The sequence below is a fragment of the Capsella rubella genome, unplaced genomic scaffold, assembly GCF_000375325.1.
Source record: "Capsella rubella cultivar Monte Gargano unplaced genomic scaffold, Caprub1_0 scaffold_5, whole genome shotgun sequence".
Taxonomy (NCBI): Eukaryota; Viridiplantae; Streptophyta; class Magnoliopsida; order Brassicales; family Brassicaceae; genus Capsella; species Capsella rubella.
This window is the reverse complement of record NW_006238919.1, coordinates 12908507-12925986: the sequence shown is the minus strand read 5'-3', so window position 1 is coordinate 12925986 and position 17480 is coordinate 12908507. Positions and strand designations below refer to the sequence as shown.

At 35.3% G+C, this 17480-nt stretch overlaps 4 protein-coding genes and 1 pseudogene across 9 annotated transcripts; 1 reads left to right on the top strand and 4 right to left on the bottom strand.

Annotated features, from left to right (window-relative positions):
• Positions 1 to 207: 207 nt before the first annotated feature.
• LOC17886281 lies at positions 208 to 3477 on the bottom strand (annotated as a pseudogene).
• A 340-nt stretch (positions 3478 to 3817) lies between these two features.
• On the bottom strand, positions 3818 to 5325 carry LOC17885327 (1-aminocyclopropane-1-carboxylate oxidase homolog 8). The gene is made up of 3 exons (XM_006292491.2): positions 4790 to 5325; positions 4334 to 4658; positions 3818 to 4210 (listed from the first exon to the last, which is right to left on the bottom strand). The coding sequence occupies exons 1-3, from the start codon at positions 5323 to 5325 to the stop codon at positions 3959 to 3961; spliced, it is 1113 nt and encodes a 370-aa protein (XP_006292553.1). The 3' UTR covers positions 3818 to 3958.
• A 306-nt stretch (positions 5326 to 5631) lies between these two features.
• Positions 5632 to 7944, bottom strand: LOC17885726 (U-box domain-containing protein 36). 2 transcript variants are annotated; one of them, XM_006291071.2, is made up of 7 exons: positions 7523 to 7944; positions 7323 to 7426; positions 7115 to 7236; positions 6917 to 7021; positions 6560 to 6788; positions 6164 to 6487; positions 5632 to 6063 (listed from the first exon to the last, which is right to left on the bottom strand). In XM_006291071.2, the coding sequence occupies exons 1-7, from the start codon at positions 7767 to 7769 to the stop codon at positions 5851 to 5853; spliced, it is 1344 nt and encodes a 447-aa protein (XP_006291133.1). In that variant the 5' UTR covers positions 7770 to 7944; the 3' UTR covers positions 5632 to 5850. The 2 variants fall into 2 exon arrangements, with proteins under 2 accessions (XP_006291133.1, XP_023638488.1); XM_023782720.1 differs by having other exon boundaries at positions 6164 to 6788.
• A 4357-nt stretch (positions 7945 to 12301) lies between these two features.
• Positions 12302 to 16013, top strand: LOC17887117. Of its 2 annotated transcripts, none has more exons than XM_006290583.2 (6): positions 12302 to 12859; positions 13195 to 13349; positions 13462 to 14556; positions 14645 to 14790; positions 14878 to 15064; positions 15144 to 16013. In XM_006290583.2, exons 2-6 carry the CDS (start codon positions 13211 to 13213, stop codon positions 15764 to 15766), a joined length of 2190 nt encoding a protein of 729 aa, XP_006290645.1. In that variant the 5' UTR covers positions 12302 to 12859; positions 13195 to 13210; the 3' UTR covers positions 15767 to 16013. The 2 variants fall into 2 exon arrangements, with proteins under 2 accessions (XP_006290645.1, XP_023638519.1); XM_023782751.1 differs by lacking the exon at positions 12302 to 12859 and adding an exon at positions 12896 to 12948.
• On the bottom strand, positions 15991 to 17320 carry LOC17884976. Of its 4 annotated transcripts, none has more exons than XM_023782752.1 (4): positions 17223 to 17320; positions 16680 to 16775; positions 16461 to 16540; positions 15991 to 16372 (listed from the first exon to the last, which is right to left on the bottom strand). In XM_023782752.1, the coding sequence occupies exons 2-4, from the start codon at positions 16746 to 16748 to the stop codon at positions 16138 to 16140; spliced, it is 384 nt and encodes a 127-aa protein (XP_023638520.1). In that variant the 5' UTR covers positions 16749 to 16775; positions 17223 to 17320; the 3' UTR covers positions 15991 to 16137. The 4 variants fall into 4 exon arrangements, with proteins under 4 accessions (XP_023638520.1, XP_006291974.2, XP_006291973.1 ...); XM_006291912.2 differs by having other exon boundaries at positions 16680 to 16779; positions 17223 to 17312; XM_006291911.2 differs by having other exon boundaries at positions 16680 to 16771; positions 17223 to 17295.
• Positions 17321 to 17480: the final 160 nt, after the last annotated feature.

Genomic DNA, 17480 nt, shown 5'->3' with positions numbered 1-17480 from the left:
GAACAATGAAATGTTGTTTATAAATTAATGCGTGATACCTTTTGTATAGCTACAAAAAAAAAAAAGATCTGATTTTATAAAACGTAAACCTTTAAATATATAAACAGATTTTACATAAATTAATCAAGGAATGTTTAAATGGGAGTAAAACCTTAAAAAAGAGACCGTTTCGAACTTTCAAAGTTTCAATAATTGAAGGAGCAACAATAAAAACGCGCTAGAACGCCTTGATATTTACTAATACGCGCGCAGTACTAGCGCGTGCACAAATATTTTCGTTGTTTTTCCTATGAAAAGAGAAAAAACTTGGATTAAAGAGGCGCGTGTATGCTTCCCTGAACGGATTGTACGATCACCAACCAACACCGTCTCGTAGTAAAAGACTTGACATAAACTATTACAAAACCATATCAAAAAGAGCACAAGAGAACTACACAAAAGTTCGAACTCGGCTTTTGAGAGGACACGGAGAGTCTCCTTTATTAGCCACTAAGGAATTAGGAAAACTCCTTTTTGATTTTCATCTTTACAAGCAGAGGATCTCTGTTCAAATGATTCAGGAGCTCCAAGCTTGAAGCCATTCTTGTTCGCGGACCGTAGAGCAATATTTGGAACCAGGCACGTGTGAGTAAGACTATTATTTGTCATCGGAGAAGTCTTGTGTCCTCTCTCGAACCAACCCCTTATTGCTTCTCTTTCATATGTAAAACCATCTGCTGCTACATGTGGATCCTCCATTATATCCTGCAAGTGTCGCAACAAACAACGATGTCTCTCTTATAATTGTTAACTTCTATGATCATTCAGATTTCAATGATTTCTTACCTGTGTAATAGGACAGATGAAGTACTGAGGCGGTTCATGGTCCTTAGAGGGAGAGGCTTCCTCCTCCTCGCGCTTACTCTTCAGCTTTGATACTTCTCTAAGCTGAGTAAGCTCCATCTTCAACTCTTCTTGTTCTTCTCTAAGTCTTCTCAAGGCTTTCATGGATAAGGTATAATTGCCTTGAAGCTTTCTTATCACCATATTAGATTTGGCTCTTCGGGTCTCGGATGCTGATCTCATCTTTCCAAGTTCTTCTTTCACTTTACTCAGTGTCTTCTCTGTTTCTCTCCTATGCTTCATCTCCTCAAAATACTCATTTTCTGATTGTTTAGCCTACATTTTTTGTTATAGACAGAGTTAGGATTGATATTTTTAAGCAATAAAACATGATAGGAGGAACTTGTATACCCTTTTGATTGCATCAATTGCAGCTTTTTCACGCTAGCACGCCTCAAAGCGTGCTTCCCTTTTCGAATTCTCAGCTTCCACGACAGCTACTTGGATCCGAATCCGATTATCCTCTTCAGTTATACTTGAGCTTGGAAGACTTTCAGTTCTTCTTGTTATCTCGGATTGGCTTAAAGAACTTGAAGAAGCACATTCTAGATACAAGTTATCTCTTCTTCTAGCTTCCCTGCATTGATTTCATACCAAAAGAAAAAAGACACTTGTGTAGTGTGACTTGTGAGACAAAGATCTTGTCTCACAAGCAGAACCCAAAGACCATTCCTAAACAGTAACTAATGTCAATTTACAGTTACCACAAAATAAGACTAAGAATTGACACAAGAAAGAGATTGGTATATATCTTAACATTTTACACCAAAGATAAAGATGGATGAAGATTAGACATAAAATTTGACAGACCTTGAACATATTAGATATCCATTGCAGGTAAACCATATCTGACAAGTAGCAGGAGCTTCACTGCGAATGTAAATAGCTTTCTTGGACTGTAGATCCCTCATATTCCTGCAAAATTCAAGTTTCACATCAGTGATTAATCCATATATTAGATAACAAAAAGTCTTAAGTCTACATTTATCAACCACATACATTGAGTAGTGTCTATCAGCTGCTGCTCCCACCCATGACGAGTTTCGTAACTCTGCGCTGAGATATCAATTGGAGGATACCTTCCTCTACCGAATCCGTTTCGATATATATCATCTCTGCAGTGACCTAATTTACAGATTGACTGGACATTTGGAAACAAACACTCTTGTACAATCAAAACAAAATGGATATCTAATAAGTAACAATACCTGCATTTGCCTGCATATATGAAGGTACTTGTCCAAATTCTTGTGTGCTTTCTCTTTCTCTTTTTTATGAAGCCGCAATTTCTGGTTGTGGATTATCGCTCCAGCTTGAAATGAAGAAAACAAGATAGTCCAAAATTAACCAAAAATCCTTAAACTCTGCATAAAAGGATTGCTAAGGAAATTAAACGACTTACGGGCTGAGATATTTGATAGGTTGATGAACATGGACGATACAATACTCTTTGGCTCCACTGTTTTGTACGGCCCAAACGAGACTAGACTTGCTCTCTAGATCTCTCCCAGTGACTGCTATATAGATCTTCTCATCCACCAGCGTCTCTCTCATGTCAGTTGCTACTGAATCAGCGATATCTGTGCCGCAAAGTCTTAAAGAGCCAACCATTTTCACCATTTCGTGGATCGGAATCTTTGGTGTCATTGTGACTCCTTTTCATATAAAAGAAACAAAGAACAAACCTAATATTTAGCAGAAACAAGGAAGGCTTTCAATTACAAGACAGACACGTTACCAAAAATCCACGTTCTGCAGCCTTATCACAGAAGCTGAAACATGTAAATTAGAATAAAGGATAATTCATTACCAAGAAGCTATCACAAGAATCTGAAAGCGATAGTCTCTAATTGTGTCAAGAGTAATGTAGACATAACGAAAGCGATATCGAGACTTTGTAGAAAAGTAAAAGACAATCTGAGGTAGGCATTCTCTAGAATCTGTGCGTATGCTTGCTTACCTAAGCTCCTATTTCTTCAAATGTGCTTTTATAATTATGCCCCTGAGAAGGTCAACCAACCGCTTTCTCTAACGACCTGGTCTACTCTACTTAGACGCGTAATTCAGTCTTAAGCTTTAAGAACTTACTTAATCAAAAGCTAACTTCTCTCAGGAGGAAAGCAAGTTTCCTACGATTGGTTTAAATAATCTAAGGACATGATTAATTTTATTTCATCTGATAAAGGATAGTTTTCAATTATTTCACACTCTAATACATAAAAATATCGAAGCAAAGACATCATCAATGAGATCACCATTCCAAAGTACACAACCAATGTTTTCTTTCACTTTACGATTGAATCTAGAGAATTTTTATTTTACTAATAGAAAAAGTGTTAACTTAACCAAAAATCACAAATCACATTATGAAAGATGAAGAACAAAGTCGATAGATAAAACGTACCCTCCTCGTGGACGCATAGAGCTTTCAAGGGATTCAAATGATGAATACGAAATCTCGATACTCCGATGTCCAAATCCTCACCGAGTATCGAGATTTCATGTTCATTAGTCGAATCTCTGGTCCGATTCACTATCAATTAAGGACAGTGAGGCAGAAACAGCCGCCGTGGTTTGATCTGGCCGGCTCCTCTAGCTCCGACGGTGGACAGTAATGACACTGTAGAGGAAGTAAATATGAACGAGAAGCATACTGTAGTGATAGAATTTTTATCTTTCGAATTTCAGTTTTAATCCCTAAGAGTTTATTCTTTCTATTTTAGGTTCCTTAATCTTGTGATTGTATACCTTTAGCTCCTGAACTTTGGGATTTAGTGTTTAGCCCCTTAGGTTTTTCTTTTAAGTTTTAGTCCTTTTAACTTTTGAGTTTTTAAAATATAATCTCTTAACTTTCTGATGTTAACTTTTTGGCATGAGAATTTTTGAAGTCCGTGAGCCGAGGGTGTAAATTACAAAGACTTTTAATTTTTGGTCAATTGCCTCATATCCTCACATGTGGAACACATACATACACACATCATTTTACAAAGACATTTTATTTGGCCAATGTCCCAGATCTTGGCATGGAGTGCAGACCGAAGTTATTGATATAAATATATTTGATATGGTCAATGTCTCAGATCTTGAAATGGAGTAAGGCAGAGGTATTGAGCTCTTTAGACCCGTACATGCTTGAGAACTCGGCGATGGTGGTGTCCCTATACTTGGGAGGGTTTTGTTCTGTCATAAGCTCTTTGATGGGTCCATATACTCGAGGATTTGCCTTCATGACAGTGCTGAAGAAACATGGCACTGAAACCCGCGCTTCAGCTGCTCTATTTGCTATCACCCTGTGCTCCACGCTTCTGAATTTGTCATTACTTATAAGCTGCACTGACAATAATATATATAAAATAAAATTTTCATTAGTCTCATTTCCGTCTAAATCATTTCATGAAAATAAATCAATCAATAGAAACAAAGCAACAATTAATGTTACTAGTAGTTTAACTTGGAGAAGATCTCCGACGTTAACGACAAGAGCACCAGGGACAGGAGGAACATCGACCCAGTATTGGTCATCACGAAGAACTTGAAGCCCTCCTATATTCCCCTGAAGAACAATGGAGAGAAAAGAAAAATCGGTGTGCTTGCCTAAGCCTAGAGTAAGGTCAGGCTGAGGGCACGGTGGATAATACTGGCCAAACATGACCAATGACTTGCTGCAATCCATGTCCTTTAGGTGATTAGGCTTCAACCCTAGAGCCTCTGATAGAAGCTCAAAGAGCAACTCACCTAAATTCATTATTTCCTTGCTGTACTCCATCATAATCTCCCTGCCACAGTAAAACTTTTGATTCTGATTTAAGAGGTTTTAGTGGCTCATCATGTATCTTTTTAAAACTTTTTAAAAAACCCACAATATATTTAGGAACTAAAAAAAATAAACTTTGGATGGAAACCTTACCCACAAAGTGGAGGCAAGTCTTCTAATGTGGGAGGATCCGGGGCCATATAGGCACACATGGTGTCTCTCCAACTCGCCGCCTGAGCAGTGTAGAGATCAAAATTACTGTAGTAAACCATTTTCCTAGTGTGATCGCGAGAGTAGAACCGTTTCTTTAGCTCATCGTCCTGCTCGTGAAAACCGCGAACCCCGTCCTTCACCTTCTCCAGCACGTCGAGCGGGATTCCATGATTAACCACCTGGAAGAAACCCCATTTCTCCGCGGCATCTCCTATCTTCTTCACCACGCTTCCCCGCGTGACTGAATCTTGATTCTTGTAGTACACTCCTCCTTTCAGATCGATGGTTGGGATCATGAGCTGTGAACCTCCTGCTACTGGTGGTTTTGGGCTTGCTAAAACAACCGGAGGCGCCCGGAACATCGCTGGAACCTCTGAGATTCCAGAATCAACAAGGCCTTTCACGCCTCTCATCGTCTCCTCGAAAGATTTTAGTTGAGTATAACGATCAGTTGCAATGGTTGATGTTGAATCCATTTGTTGATTTTTTTTCTTCTTGCTTTCTACGATTTACAACTCAGGCTTTTATATACTCAAATGTTTTCTAACAAGAATTCAATTATTCGTGAATGAATGATGATATACATACTAGTTTTAGTGTATTTTTTAATACTTGTTATAATGACTTCAAGCCTTCCAAAGCATCAAAACCATTATTAAGAAATATAATATACTGATCATCAAGTGTTGTATCATGAGCGACTCATGACCTGTCTCTCTTATATTAAACGTCATGAGGGAAGATTAATTCAGTCTCCACTAATTCTAATATATAATTCAGTCTTTTTATGAAATACTATGAACAGATCTATATATAGTATATATATACATGTGTAACCACCCAATTAAAGAATGACCATACCAACAAAACTGGTAGTATAGAGTAACAACTATTAACTACGAAGCATATGTGTTGTACCGCTCAGTGCATAGATATATATTAAGAAAATCAGGGAAATTTGAATTGAAAAAATTAAAAATGTTTTGATTTATGATCTCTGATTAATGCGAATCACATGATCTGTTCAATGATTCTGGAACTTGAAGCCATTCTTGGATTGCGGATCGAAGAGCAAGATTTGGAACTAAGGTCGTGTGAGGAAGCCTTTTGTTTATCATTGGAGAAGTCTCGTGTCCTCTCTCGAACCAACTCCTTATTGCTTCTCCTTCATATGTAAAACCATCTGCTGCTACATGTGGATCCTCCATTATATCCTGCAAGTATCACAAAACAAATAACCGTTTCTCTCTTTTAATTTATAGCATTTTTGATTATTTAGTAGCTTTCTTTCATCTTTTGTAACGTCTCTTTTACCTGTGTAATGGGACAGATGAAGTACTGAGGCGGTTCACGGTGGTTAGAGGGAGACGCTTCCTCTTCCTCGTTCTTACTCTTCAGCTTTGATACTTCTCTGAGCTCTATCTTCAACTCTTCTTGTTCTTCTCTGAGTTTTCTCAACGCTTCCATTGATAAGGTATACTTGTCTTTAAGCTTTCTTATCACCATATCAGATTCAGCTATTTGGATCTCGTATTCTGATCTCATCTTTTCAATGTCTCCTTTTACTTCCCTCAGAGCCTTATCTATTTCTTTCCTACGCTTCAACTCCTCGAAGTACACAGTTTCCCATTGTTTAGCCTGCAATTTTGAGTTATAAAAGTTTGATACTAATTCTAAGCAAAAGCACTTGTTAACAGAAACTTTTGGTACCTTTTTGAGTGCATCAACTGCAGATTTTTCAGCTTCATCACGCTTAGATGCCTCAAAGCGTGCTTTCCTTTTCGAATTCTCAGCTTCTGTGACAATTACTTTGATCCCATCATCATTTTTAACCATACTATAGCTTGGAGCACTTTCATTTACTCTAGTGATCTCGGATTGTCTCAAAGAAATTGGCGATGCAGATTCTAGATACAAGTTCTCTGTTCTTCCAGCTTCCCTGGATTGTAGATTTGTAGTATGACTTGTGAGACAAGTAAAACTCAAAGACCAATCCTAAACAGTCACTATATATAGTAGTATGTGCAGCTAACACAAAAGATGAAGAAATGACTTAATTAGCCAAACCTTGAACAAATTAGGTATCCATTGCACGTAAACCATATCTGACAAGTAACAGGTGCTTCTCTGTGAATGTAAATAGCTTTCTTGGACTGTAAGTTTCTCATTCTCCTGCAAAATTAACGTTTTAATTCATTCACTAATCTGTATTTTAGTCTTTTTGGATAACAGAAAAGTCAAAGTCTGCAGTTATGAACCACCTACATTGAGTAGTGTCTATCAGCTGCTGCTCCCATGACGAGTTTTGTAACTCTGCACTGAGATATCAATTGGAGGATACCTTCCTCCACCGTATCCATCTCGATATATATTATCTCTGCAGTGACCTAATTCACAATTTGACTGGACATTTAGAAACAAACACTCTTGTGCCATCAAAACAAATTAATGGATATCTAATAAGTAAACATACCTGCATTTGCCTGCATATATGAAGGTACTTTTCCAAATTCTTATGTGCTTTCTCCTTGTCTTTCCTATAAAGCCGTACTTTCTGGTCATGAAACATCTCCCCCGCTTGAATTGAAGAAAACAAGATAGTCAAAAGTTAAACCAAATTTCAATAAACTCTGCATTAAAAATAACACTTGCAGAAAATAGTTTAATACTTACGGACTGAGATTTGGATAGGTTGATGAACATGGACGATGCAAAAATCTTTGCCTCCACTGTTCTGTATCGCCCAAACGAGAGTAGACTTGTTCTCTAGGTCTTTCACTGACACTGCTACATAGATCTTCTCATCCACCAGCGTCTCTCTCTTGCTAGTTTTCATTGATTCAACGATATCGATGCCTTGTTGATATCTTAAAGAGCCAACCATTTTCACCATATCTCGGATCGGAATCTTTAATGTCATGGTGACTCCTGTCCATATAGAAAAGAACAGAGTATTTTTGCAAAAATACAAGCGATGAAGATCTTATCTAACAGTGAGTATTTGATGAGCCAAGAAGCTACATAGTATATATATAAGGAAGACACAAGAGGAAAGGTATGGATTATAAGACAAACACGTATCTAATCACGAAACCGTGTTCAATGAAAGCCTTAGCTTAATCAGATAAATAATGAATTTAGAACAATATATGGATAAGCCTCTTGACTTTCAATGAGAGCCGACCAAAAGAATCTCAAAGTGATCGTCTCTGTCTTTGTCAATAGAGAGAAATGTCAACATTACGAAAGTGAGATCGAAATTTCAGATATATATATATAATATCTTTTAAGGTTTGATGTCGTCAAAACCTGAGTATTTTGTTACGTCATCTCACCCGCTTCATTAACGACCTCGTCTTCTTTCCCGCGTAATATTAATTTTGTTTTGTTAATTGCTGATTAAAGATTTTGAGAGTTTTAAGCTTTTAATACAAGTTCATAGAGCTAATTTATTTTAGCTTCATGTGAAAATGATAGTTTCAGTTTTTCTTTTTCTTTTTTCAAACCAGTTATTTTACACTCTAATACATATAAATTATTTAGGCAAATACATCATCTCTTAGATCATAGTTTTAACTTTCAACGTTAAACTAAATTACACAGCCAAGGTACATGACACGGTTTTCATATTTTGATATTACGATTGAATCAGGAGAAAATATCATTCACAAATTTACAAGTTAAAGCAGTCTGGTTTCAATAAGAACATGTTCTTTATTTTCTTCTTTGACGTTTACGAAGATACAGTTATAACTTTAACATTAGTCCCTAAACTTTGTGATTTTAGCTTTAGTTCCTCAACTTTGTAGTTTTAATCTTTAGTCCCGTATATTTGAGATTTAAAGTTTAGTCCCCTATCTTTTTTTCTTACGTTTAGTCTCTTAACTTTTTAAATTTTAAAATACAGTCCCTTAACTTTTGACGAATGTTATCAATGGGCCAATGTATTTAGTTTAGTTTATTGGACCGAAGTAGTAGATGGGCCGCCAGCTGTAGTAGCATTAAAAGCCTTATCGAGGGACAATTTCGTTAAGAGAGCTTAAAGTTAAGATGTGCCGACCGTATCATATATGTATATCAAAGTATGTATATCATCATTTTGAGCTATCTTTATGTTTTTTTCCCAAAATCATTCCTAGAAAATACAATACAGTAAAAATCGTCGTAAAATAATTCTGTTTATCTACGTATACAAAAGGTACATAAACTTGTTGTTTGTCACCCAATAATTAAATAGAGATTTAGGTTAAAGTTCAAAGTTTAAAATATCATATATTCTTAATCATTACGAATACATAGATAACACATATTCTAATCGTTTATTGGATATTAATCGATCTCATATTTTTCTCTAATCATCGATATTAATAATGGTTTGTGAACTTATATATATACATATAGATATGATATAGTATAACGCAATAGACAATTTAATGAGTACTTTATACCTCTTTTAGTAAGAAAACATACATCGCACGAACCTAACTCAATCAACATACAGTTTTTGTATATTTCTTTATGTACAACAGTGAATATAATATAGAGGTATATGATCCATACAATTCGACATAATTATGCACAACTAATTAATTTATGTACAAGTTTGAGTTAGTTGTTAAGTACCTATTGATCAAATCACATTATCTGATATATAACAAGATGGCGTTAATTTATTGGTGTGTTTACTTCAGAAACAGCCAATTTTCGTGGACCGAATAAAGCATCAAAATACAAAAACTGATAATTAATTAGTGCTAATATTATGAGAGACCGTCCACTAGTGATGTTTTAGTTTCAACAGATTCATATTCACGCTTTTTCTTTATATAACATTTTCCGGAAATGTTACGTTGAATCATCGCATGCTGATGGCATTTTCATTTTACTAATCATATCGAGAGAGCTTATTATTTATCAAAAATTTTAGTCAAAATATGTCCACTTTATAATTTAAATATATATACACGATTTTTTTCTTCAATATAATTTATGTAAGGCTTAAAACCTTATGCTAGAATCAAAGCTATTTTATCAAAAGTAAATAAACTTAGTAAAGCTTGAAAGAGTTTATTCGAATATATTTGACCAATTTATAGATATATAACGTAACGACCCAATAAAATAAAAATAGAGAGCACCTTCAGTTTAAATATAATGCTCAAAAGTTTTAAACCCCAATAATTAGCTTTATCACGTACGTCGCTAGATAACTCTTCGTGATGAATTTATTTAATTTCATACAACATATATAGTAGCATACAAACATTGATTTTTATTTGATGTACTTACCAAAGTACAAAAATGTACAGAAAGATTAAAAGAAACAGCATTTTTACACCCTCTTTGTTGACAACTAGACATATGTTGCCCTATTATATAAAAAGAAAAGTGAAACGTAACTTTAATATATCGATATAATGCACCTTTAAGACAAATTTAAAAGCTGTGTAAAAAAGACAAATTGAAAAGCTTATATGGGTTTTGGGAAGAATCCTATGAAAAATATAAAATGATTGGTATCCACTTAACATAGCTTTTGTATTTGTAATGTTGTTTCTTTGTTTTCTAATATGTTGGGTACAGATGTAAAGACGAAACATCGTCGCTCTTTATCAAAGTATCTCAACGAATATTTCAATAATACACAAAAAAAAAAAACCTTCATAAACTCAATTTCAAAGATGTATTGTGATTTTTTTTTATAATTATAGAATTTTGAGGGGTGTGTGTTTCGTTTATAATAAAACTGTCGGCATGTATTAATTAACTTCAATTGATTATTACATTTACGTAAATGGACATTATAACTACTAGTGCATATAAGTACAAAATAAAACTAATATTCATATATATCTGCATACATTAGAATAAACATATAAGAAAACAAAAATCAATGAGTAGGTGATTAGCTAGTGGTCTCTAAACAAAGACGAACATAGTTGTATATTTTTCAATTATGCTCGTTGCTAATTATAGTATATGTCAGAGTCATATCATAAATATAGTTTGGCAAATGCTACATATATATATATATATAAAATATTTTTTTCGTTAGAGTCTAATCTAGTTTTGTGTTATTTTAATTAATTACAAGAATTTAGAGGCCGGTAGCTTTGCTTTTGATGCAGTAAATTAGAGGGTAGGCAAATCTCGTGGCAGTAAATTCTGTGATGCAAAACGTTGTTATGAATGAAAACATGTTTAAATGACACCTCTGGAAAATGTAACAAAAGTATACATTATTACAATGTTTAATCACTTTGTTGTCGAAATAAATTTTTACTATTGTTCACAACACCTAAAAAGTAGAAAATATTGAGGTCACAAAAGCGAATCGAGCCATTGGTCAAAACATTATTATGGGATGGTAACATCGTAACTGATGCTTTTTATTATTTTCTTTTTCACATCCCTAATTAGTCGCATTCTCTAACAATAGCATACTATATATATAAGTAATTGTCCTTTGACATATTACATTATACTACCTAATTGCATATTTCTCTTTTTATATATATAATAATATTTTCTCTCATTTTTATTCATGACCTCACATATACCTAATTTATCGTAAACTTTTTCAAAACTTTCTTAACAATTACTTATAAAATTTGCTAAATTTTGAATTTAAGGATGACAGACATTGTTAGAAAGCACTAAATTTAGTCGAATTTTAATATGGTTTATACAAAAAAAAACATAATTTAGCTTCCGTATGAGTGTATGACCATGAGAATAAATATGTAGACAAAACTAACAGACTAGGTTTGGTGACATATGATATGAGAGAAGTAGCCATGAAACTATCAACTTCAGCCTAAATAATTTCACATTAGACACATACATAACATTTTATATATCGTTCAGAATCTCAATATCGTGTATTCAGATACAATATCCCCTAAATTTGTTAAATGTGTCCATAATAATTAAAAAAATAAAATAGTCCATAGTGGAAGAGAGACTATAGGGCATGTCATTTTTGACTTTTTCTTCATTTCGAAACGCTTTACTCTTAATTTCTCTTTAATTTTAAATTTTAGGTTTGTTGATATACACAGTACATATATAATATATGGATTTTGACTTTTTGCAATATCCGTTTTGTTTGAAATGAAAATGACGAGCATACCCTTCCCGACACATTCGTTCGTTCCTGTACGGTACTCCGCGTTTGCGACTATCGACTCCCTTCTAGATGACCATTTACCTTATTTACATGCATCACCACCACCAAACCTTCTCTCTCTCTCTCTCTCTGCTTATACGTATATACGTATACAACACATTCATTACAGTCTCGTGAAAACACTAATACACACATGTATAAATATATATATATATATACAAGGACAATGATGTGTGTTATAAGAGAGAGTTACGGGCGAGGATTCCAATGGCTGCTAGCCTAGCTCTGCACCTTAAACCGAACAAAGTCAAATATCAACCAAACCAAAAACAGAAAAAAGTTTCTTTACTCTTTGAGCTCTCTCTAGAAAAAATATATATATATAAATCTTTTGATCCAGTCTCCACTCCACACTTTCTTAATAATCTTAGGTTTGTCCTCTTTTTTTTTTTTTCTTTCTTTTTCTAGAAACTTATTAAACTCGTGTAACTTTATGCCTAATTCTCCATATTTCTAAGTTCAAGATACAACAATATATATATATATATATTTTGCAATCTCTTGATATTCGTTCTGGTGAGAGAAAGATGGGGTCTTCTTAATCTAAATTGAGACACCACTGTTGTTCAACACCCTCTCCCCCCTTATCCTCGAGTTTTCGTTACTTCCCATTTTTATGTATAAAAGAGCCGCAATTTCAGCTAAGTTTTTTTCCGGGAAAATCCGGTGAGAAGAAACTTAAAAAAAGGGTAGCTTTCTTCTTTTATTTTATTTTCGTGGAAAACAGCTAAAAAGTTGTAAAAAATATTGGTTTCTTATTAATTGATCCCTCCAGCTGCATTATCAGATTTTCCCAAGTATCGGATCAGATTCTATAAAAGGTATTTTACTCTTACTGCTTTTTATTTCTTCTTCTTCTTCACAATGATTTTTTATAAAAAAGAAGAGTTCACTTGCTTCAAAAGGAAAGGTATCGAAATTATAAACAGTAATAATCACAGTTCGTTTGTGTGACTGATTGGCAAAAATCATGAAAACAGAGTTTTAACAGATCACTTGCATGATGATGAATCAATTTTTTTTATAAAGTAAAAAATTTTCTTGGCTTATTATATATATTTTTTTTGGTATATATATATGTATATATTTAGACATGAGTTTTTATTCTTTGCTTGTCTTAACAGTTTCCCTTAACACTTGTGTCTATTTATTGAAGTGTCAACTGTTGTTAAATGGAGAGAAACTGTCGGAGAAGTCTTAAAAGAGAAGGCATAAATGGAATAGGGTGTATGTGGGTGTTCATCAGTCTCTTTGGATCTAATCACAAACGTCTCTTGATGGATACCAAACATGGAAGCAAACGGCTTCCAGGTTTTTTTATTTCACTAACATATTTATATTTATACGTGTGTCTTAACATAAGAGATTCTTTCTGTTATATAAAGATTATATTAATCAGTCTTCTGGTTATATATTTTTGCAGGTGGTGAGATGAAGCAGCTTACTTGTTCTTGTGAGAGCTCCTCTCATGAGAGTGTTGACAAACTCTCTGATGACGAGGAGGATATCGATGTTTCTATCGCTGGTGATGAGCATGTAGAGACTGCTCAGGTTTGTAAGAGTACTTCAGGTGATGCTGATTCTGAAGAGAAATTCAAAGAGATTATCAAACGGTTGATAGCTCAGAAAGAAGGAGAGATCCAAACTTGTAAGGACTTGTTGGAGGCTTTTCATGTTTTTGGTTCTGAAGAAGAATCATTCATGAAGAAGATTTCATATGAAGATGCTCAAAGCTTTGGAGGAGATTCTAAGAGAGTACAAGAAGAAAAGCCTGAAGTAGTCTCGAAGCAAGAGGCCGTGGTATTACCAAAGAAGAAACCTACCTTTTTCAGCAGGAAATGGAAATCAGAAGAAAGGAGAAACAGATCTCAAGTTGCTAAAACAATTGTGGTTTTGAAACCTGGTCCAAGTAGTTTGAATCTTGATTCATCATCTGGACCTCATTCTAATGGCAACAAGTCTAAAACCGGGAGAACCTTTTCTCGCTTTTTTATCGGTTTAATCAAAAGAAGACTACAATCTGCTGTTGGAAAGAAGTCATGCGATGATCATTCTGTTGATAGGAGGAGCCCAAACTCTTGTATGCAAGAAGAGATACAGAGTAAATCAGAGAAGCATATTTCAGATGAAGAGAAACCTTTATGTAAGGAAAAAATGAGTGAGCCTGATGAAGAGGATATTGTCCACACAAGGGAAGACTCAAAGAAGATTATGTCTGGCTTATATATTGCAGCCAAGAAACACTTGTCTGAAATGCTTGCAAATGGAGATATTGACGTGAATTTACCAGATAAGGAAGTGCCAAGAATCCTGGGGAAGATTCTTTCTCTCCCTGAGTTTTGTTCACCAGCAGACAGTCCTAAGCTGATCCCGGAACATGATTTGATAAGCCATCTAAGTCAGACTACTGAGAAACCAGAGATTCTGCAATGCAGTCCAGATACAAATGATCTGATTGATGAAGATTCAGATAAAGACGGCGATACTTTGTTTACCATTGATGTCTCAGTTCCTAGAGGTGATTCTTTTTCTTCTTCTCATTTTATTCTGTTTCTTCCCATTCCCAATTTCTATTGTTCTGACAAAATGTCACTAAATGCTTTCAGACAATGGGAAGGAAACTGAGAATATAGACAAGGAAGAGAAGACTGAGATAGATCCACTATCTGAAATATGTAGCTCTTCCGTTTCCCAGCAAGTCGAAAATGTTGATGAAGATGTGCTCGAGTTTCCTGAAGAAGATGTGAAAAAGGTTAGACAATTTACGGATGTGATAAGTGGATATATTCTCTGTTTTTCTTAAGTGAGGTTTCATATTTCATAGCTTATCTTGCTCCAGGAAATGTTCAAGCAAGCGCACCCACCGTCTTCTCCGCCAGGATCTCCACCAAGTTCTTTAGTGAGCTTGACTGAATGCAAAGAAACCACCACTGATGTGCAAGGAAAGTTAAGTCCAGTGTCTGTGCTTGAGCCTCTGTTCCCAGATGATGAGAGTAGCCCAACAACAAGCACAAGTTTCAGTTCAGGTATGTAAGAATTTCAAAGATCAGCTCAAGATTGATTCATCAGAACTTGATTTTTTACTGTTTCTTGATTCACATTTAGCTGGAATGCGGATGCAACCACTCTGTATAAGATTCGATGAAGTTGATTCTCCTAAACCAGAGAAAGACAACAATGTCAAAACAAGCATGGATGACAAGAATTTGACACTTGCATACATTGAAGCCATTGTGAAATCCGCAGGCTTGAGCTGGGAAGAGCTTTTAACGAGGCCCTTTTACTCGGAACAGCTTCTTGAGCCAGAATTAACAGATGACATAGTTTTCTGTCCTACACAGCTCTGTGACGATAAGAACCTCCTTTACGACTGTATCAATGAAATTCTTATGGATTTCTGTTGGAATGAACTCAATCCCGGGCCTTGGATTTCATTCTTGAAACCTGAGGTTCAGCTAATCTCAGACATGGAAATTGCAGCTAAAGTAGCACAAGAAGGAGTTTACTGGCATCTCCTACCTTTGCCTTCCCCTCACACTTTAGATCAGATAGTGAAAAAAGATATGGCTAGAACTGGAAGCTGGATGGATCTCCGGTTTGAGATCGGTTGTCTTGGTTCTTATACAAGTGAAATGATCCTTGATGAGTTAGTAGAAGAGATCATCATAAGCTGCAGAGACATGGTTCAAGTTGAATCAATGCAGGAACCCAACAGCGACAACCTGTGACAAGGCTCTTTCTTTTTAACCTTTTGTCTATCCTGTACAGTTTCATTGCCACCGCCATGGTCAAAGCTCTCTAGTTGACCTTTTTGTGCAGCGGCACAACCACAGCTTTTTTTTAACATAAACACAGACTTTATTTCTTTCACTTCCATACTCTGTTTTGTTTCCAGTTGCTTCTGTAGTTTACTCAGCCAAGAGATTTTTTTGTATGAGTATGAACTATAGAGTGTAATAACACGAGGCTTGAACTTACATAAGACAAAGATGATGTTTTAACCAAGCACCAACAAAACTACAATTATATGGCTTTAGCTAGTCGCCAACAATCAAAACAAATACAAAGCCATGAATTTAACTATAGTACATCACAAACTCTAATGAGGGGTACTTGTATTTTTCTTTTTCTTGCCGAATGCTTGGCTCTTGCTTTCTGATTCATCATCATCCTCACTATCATCACCGGTGTTCTTACTAGAACCAAGTGATTCTGCAACCGATCTTGCATATTTTCTTTTCCCTGCATCAAACTTGGCTTGTAGTTTCTGATCGAGAGGGTCATCTGATGGTCTACGCTTTGTTTGTCGTGACACTTTAGCACCAAGTCCAAGCCTACGCAGGGGTTACAATGATACTTATATTCAGTTAAAAATTAGCAAAATGAATGCAAATTAACATGAACAAAGAAATTTGCCTCCACCTGTGTGGTCGAACTTCTTGTTCAGTCTCAATAGGATCATCTTCTGCAGGCCTAGTCATATTGGCAACCCACTTCTCAGCCTGCAAAACGCACAAACTCAAAAGCGGTGAGATGAAACCAAATTATACGAACGCAAGTAAGCAACTTACAAATATAATTCATGGATCAAAAGAAAGATATAATTAAAGGATTTTTGGGCTTCACGGAGGAAAATCTTACAAGTTTTAGAGCAGTATCTTTTTTAAGAATCTGCGGAGTTCCCTTCTTCTTTGCCGTTTCCGTTGTCATAGCAACTAGAGTACCACCACCACCTAACTTCCTACATCGAATTGCTTACATTACTCACCATATTACAAAAAGTTCACAGTCAAAAATTTAAGTTTTTTTAGTAAGCTCTTGCTAAATCTTAGCCCTATTAGCCAATCACTAGTTGAATGCAACAAGGTAGCCTAAGAAGCTATAGTTTCAAAGACAAGCAATGTTCATCATATATTCACCAAACCCTTCGAATTGGTCCCTAAACCTATCCCTGATGAGATAATATCAATAAGCGAAGATTTATATGGTTAAAATCCAGTAAACCTCTCCCCACAGAAACTATGTGACACAACTTCATCGCAAAACGAATCAGTAGAGTGTCTCAGACATATCCTCGAACACCTTTCGTGCATATCTTAAGTGGACCAAACTAAAAGCTAAAGAACCGTGGGTAAAGGCATACACGAATAAGAACACACTTTATGCGGATTAAAGAGAAATCACCAGTTCAAAAATGGAAATTTCCGTCCCCGCCGAAAGAACTTCTCCAGAGATGCCGACGAATAAAGCTCGCGAGTCGTGAATTTATCTGCTAAAAGCTAACTTGGGAGCCGTCCAACAAATTTTTAATAACCAAACTAAACCGATGTTCAGATTCAGTTTTTTCGACATGATTTTGGTTCATTTCGGTTCAATTAAATGAACCGAACACGATAGTTCCTTTGAAGGTTTCGATTTCTATCGGTCTGAAACTTTAATTTT

What these genes read in the sequence shown, in the direction of transcription:
- LOC17885726 (XM_023782720.1), bottom strand. Translation starts at nt 7,769, where the DNA reads ATGACATTAAAGATTCCGATCCGAGATATGGTGAAAATGGTTGGCTCT. An exon ending in ATATATGCAGGCAAATGCAG is followed by an intron (nt 7,237 to 7,322) that starts GTATGTTTACTT and finishes ATTGTGAATTAG; the next exon opens with GTCACTGCAGAGATAATATA. An exon ending in GCTGATAGACACTACTCAAT is followed by an intron (nt 7,022 to 7,114) that starts GTAGGTGGTTCA and finishes TTAATTTTGCAG; the next exon opens with GAGAATGAGAAACTTACAGT.
- LOC17885327 (XM_006292491.2), bottom strand. Translation starts at nt 5,325, where the DNA reads ATGGATTCAACATCAACCATTGCAACTGATCGTTATACTCAACTAAAA. An exon ending in GACTTGCCTCCACTTTGTGG is followed by an intron (nt 4,659 to 4,789) that starts GTAAGGTTTCCA and finishes TTACTGTGGCAG; the next exon opens with GGAGATTATGATGGAGTACA. An exon ending in ACGTCGGAGATCTTCTCCAA is followed by an intron (nt 4,211 to 4,333) that starts GTTAAACTACTA and finishes TTGTCAGTGCAG; the next exon opens with CTTATAAGTAATGACAAATT.
- LOC17884976 (XM_023782752.1), bottom strand. Translation starts at nt 16,748, where the DNA reads ATGACAACGGAAACGGCAAAGAAGAAGGGAACTCCGCAGATTCTTAAA. An exon ending in AAGATACTGCTCTAAAACTT is followed by an intron (nt 16,541 to 16,679) that starts GTAAGATTTTCC and finishes TGCGTTTTGCAG; the next exon opens with GCTGAGAAGTGGGTTGCCAA. An exon ending in CAAGAAGTTCGACCACACAG is followed by an intron (nt 16,373 to 16,460) that starts GTGGAGGCAAAT and finishes ACCCCTGCGTAG; the next exon opens with GCTTGGACTTGGTGCTAAAG.
- LOC17887117 (XM_006290583.2), top strand. Translation starts at nt 13,211, where the DNA reads ATGGAGAGAAACTGTCGGAGAAGTCTTAAAAGAGAAGGCATAAATGGA. An exon ending in TGGAAGCAAACGGCTTCCAG is followed by an intron (nt 13,350 to 13,461) that starts GTTTTTTTATTT and finishes ATATTTTTGCAG; the next exon opens with GTGGTGAGATGAAGCAGCTT. An exon ending in TGATGTCTCAGTTCCTAGAG is followed by an intron (nt 14,557 to 14,644) that starts GTGATTCTTTTT and finishes AAATGCTTTCAG; the next exon opens with ACAATGGGAAGGAAACTGAG.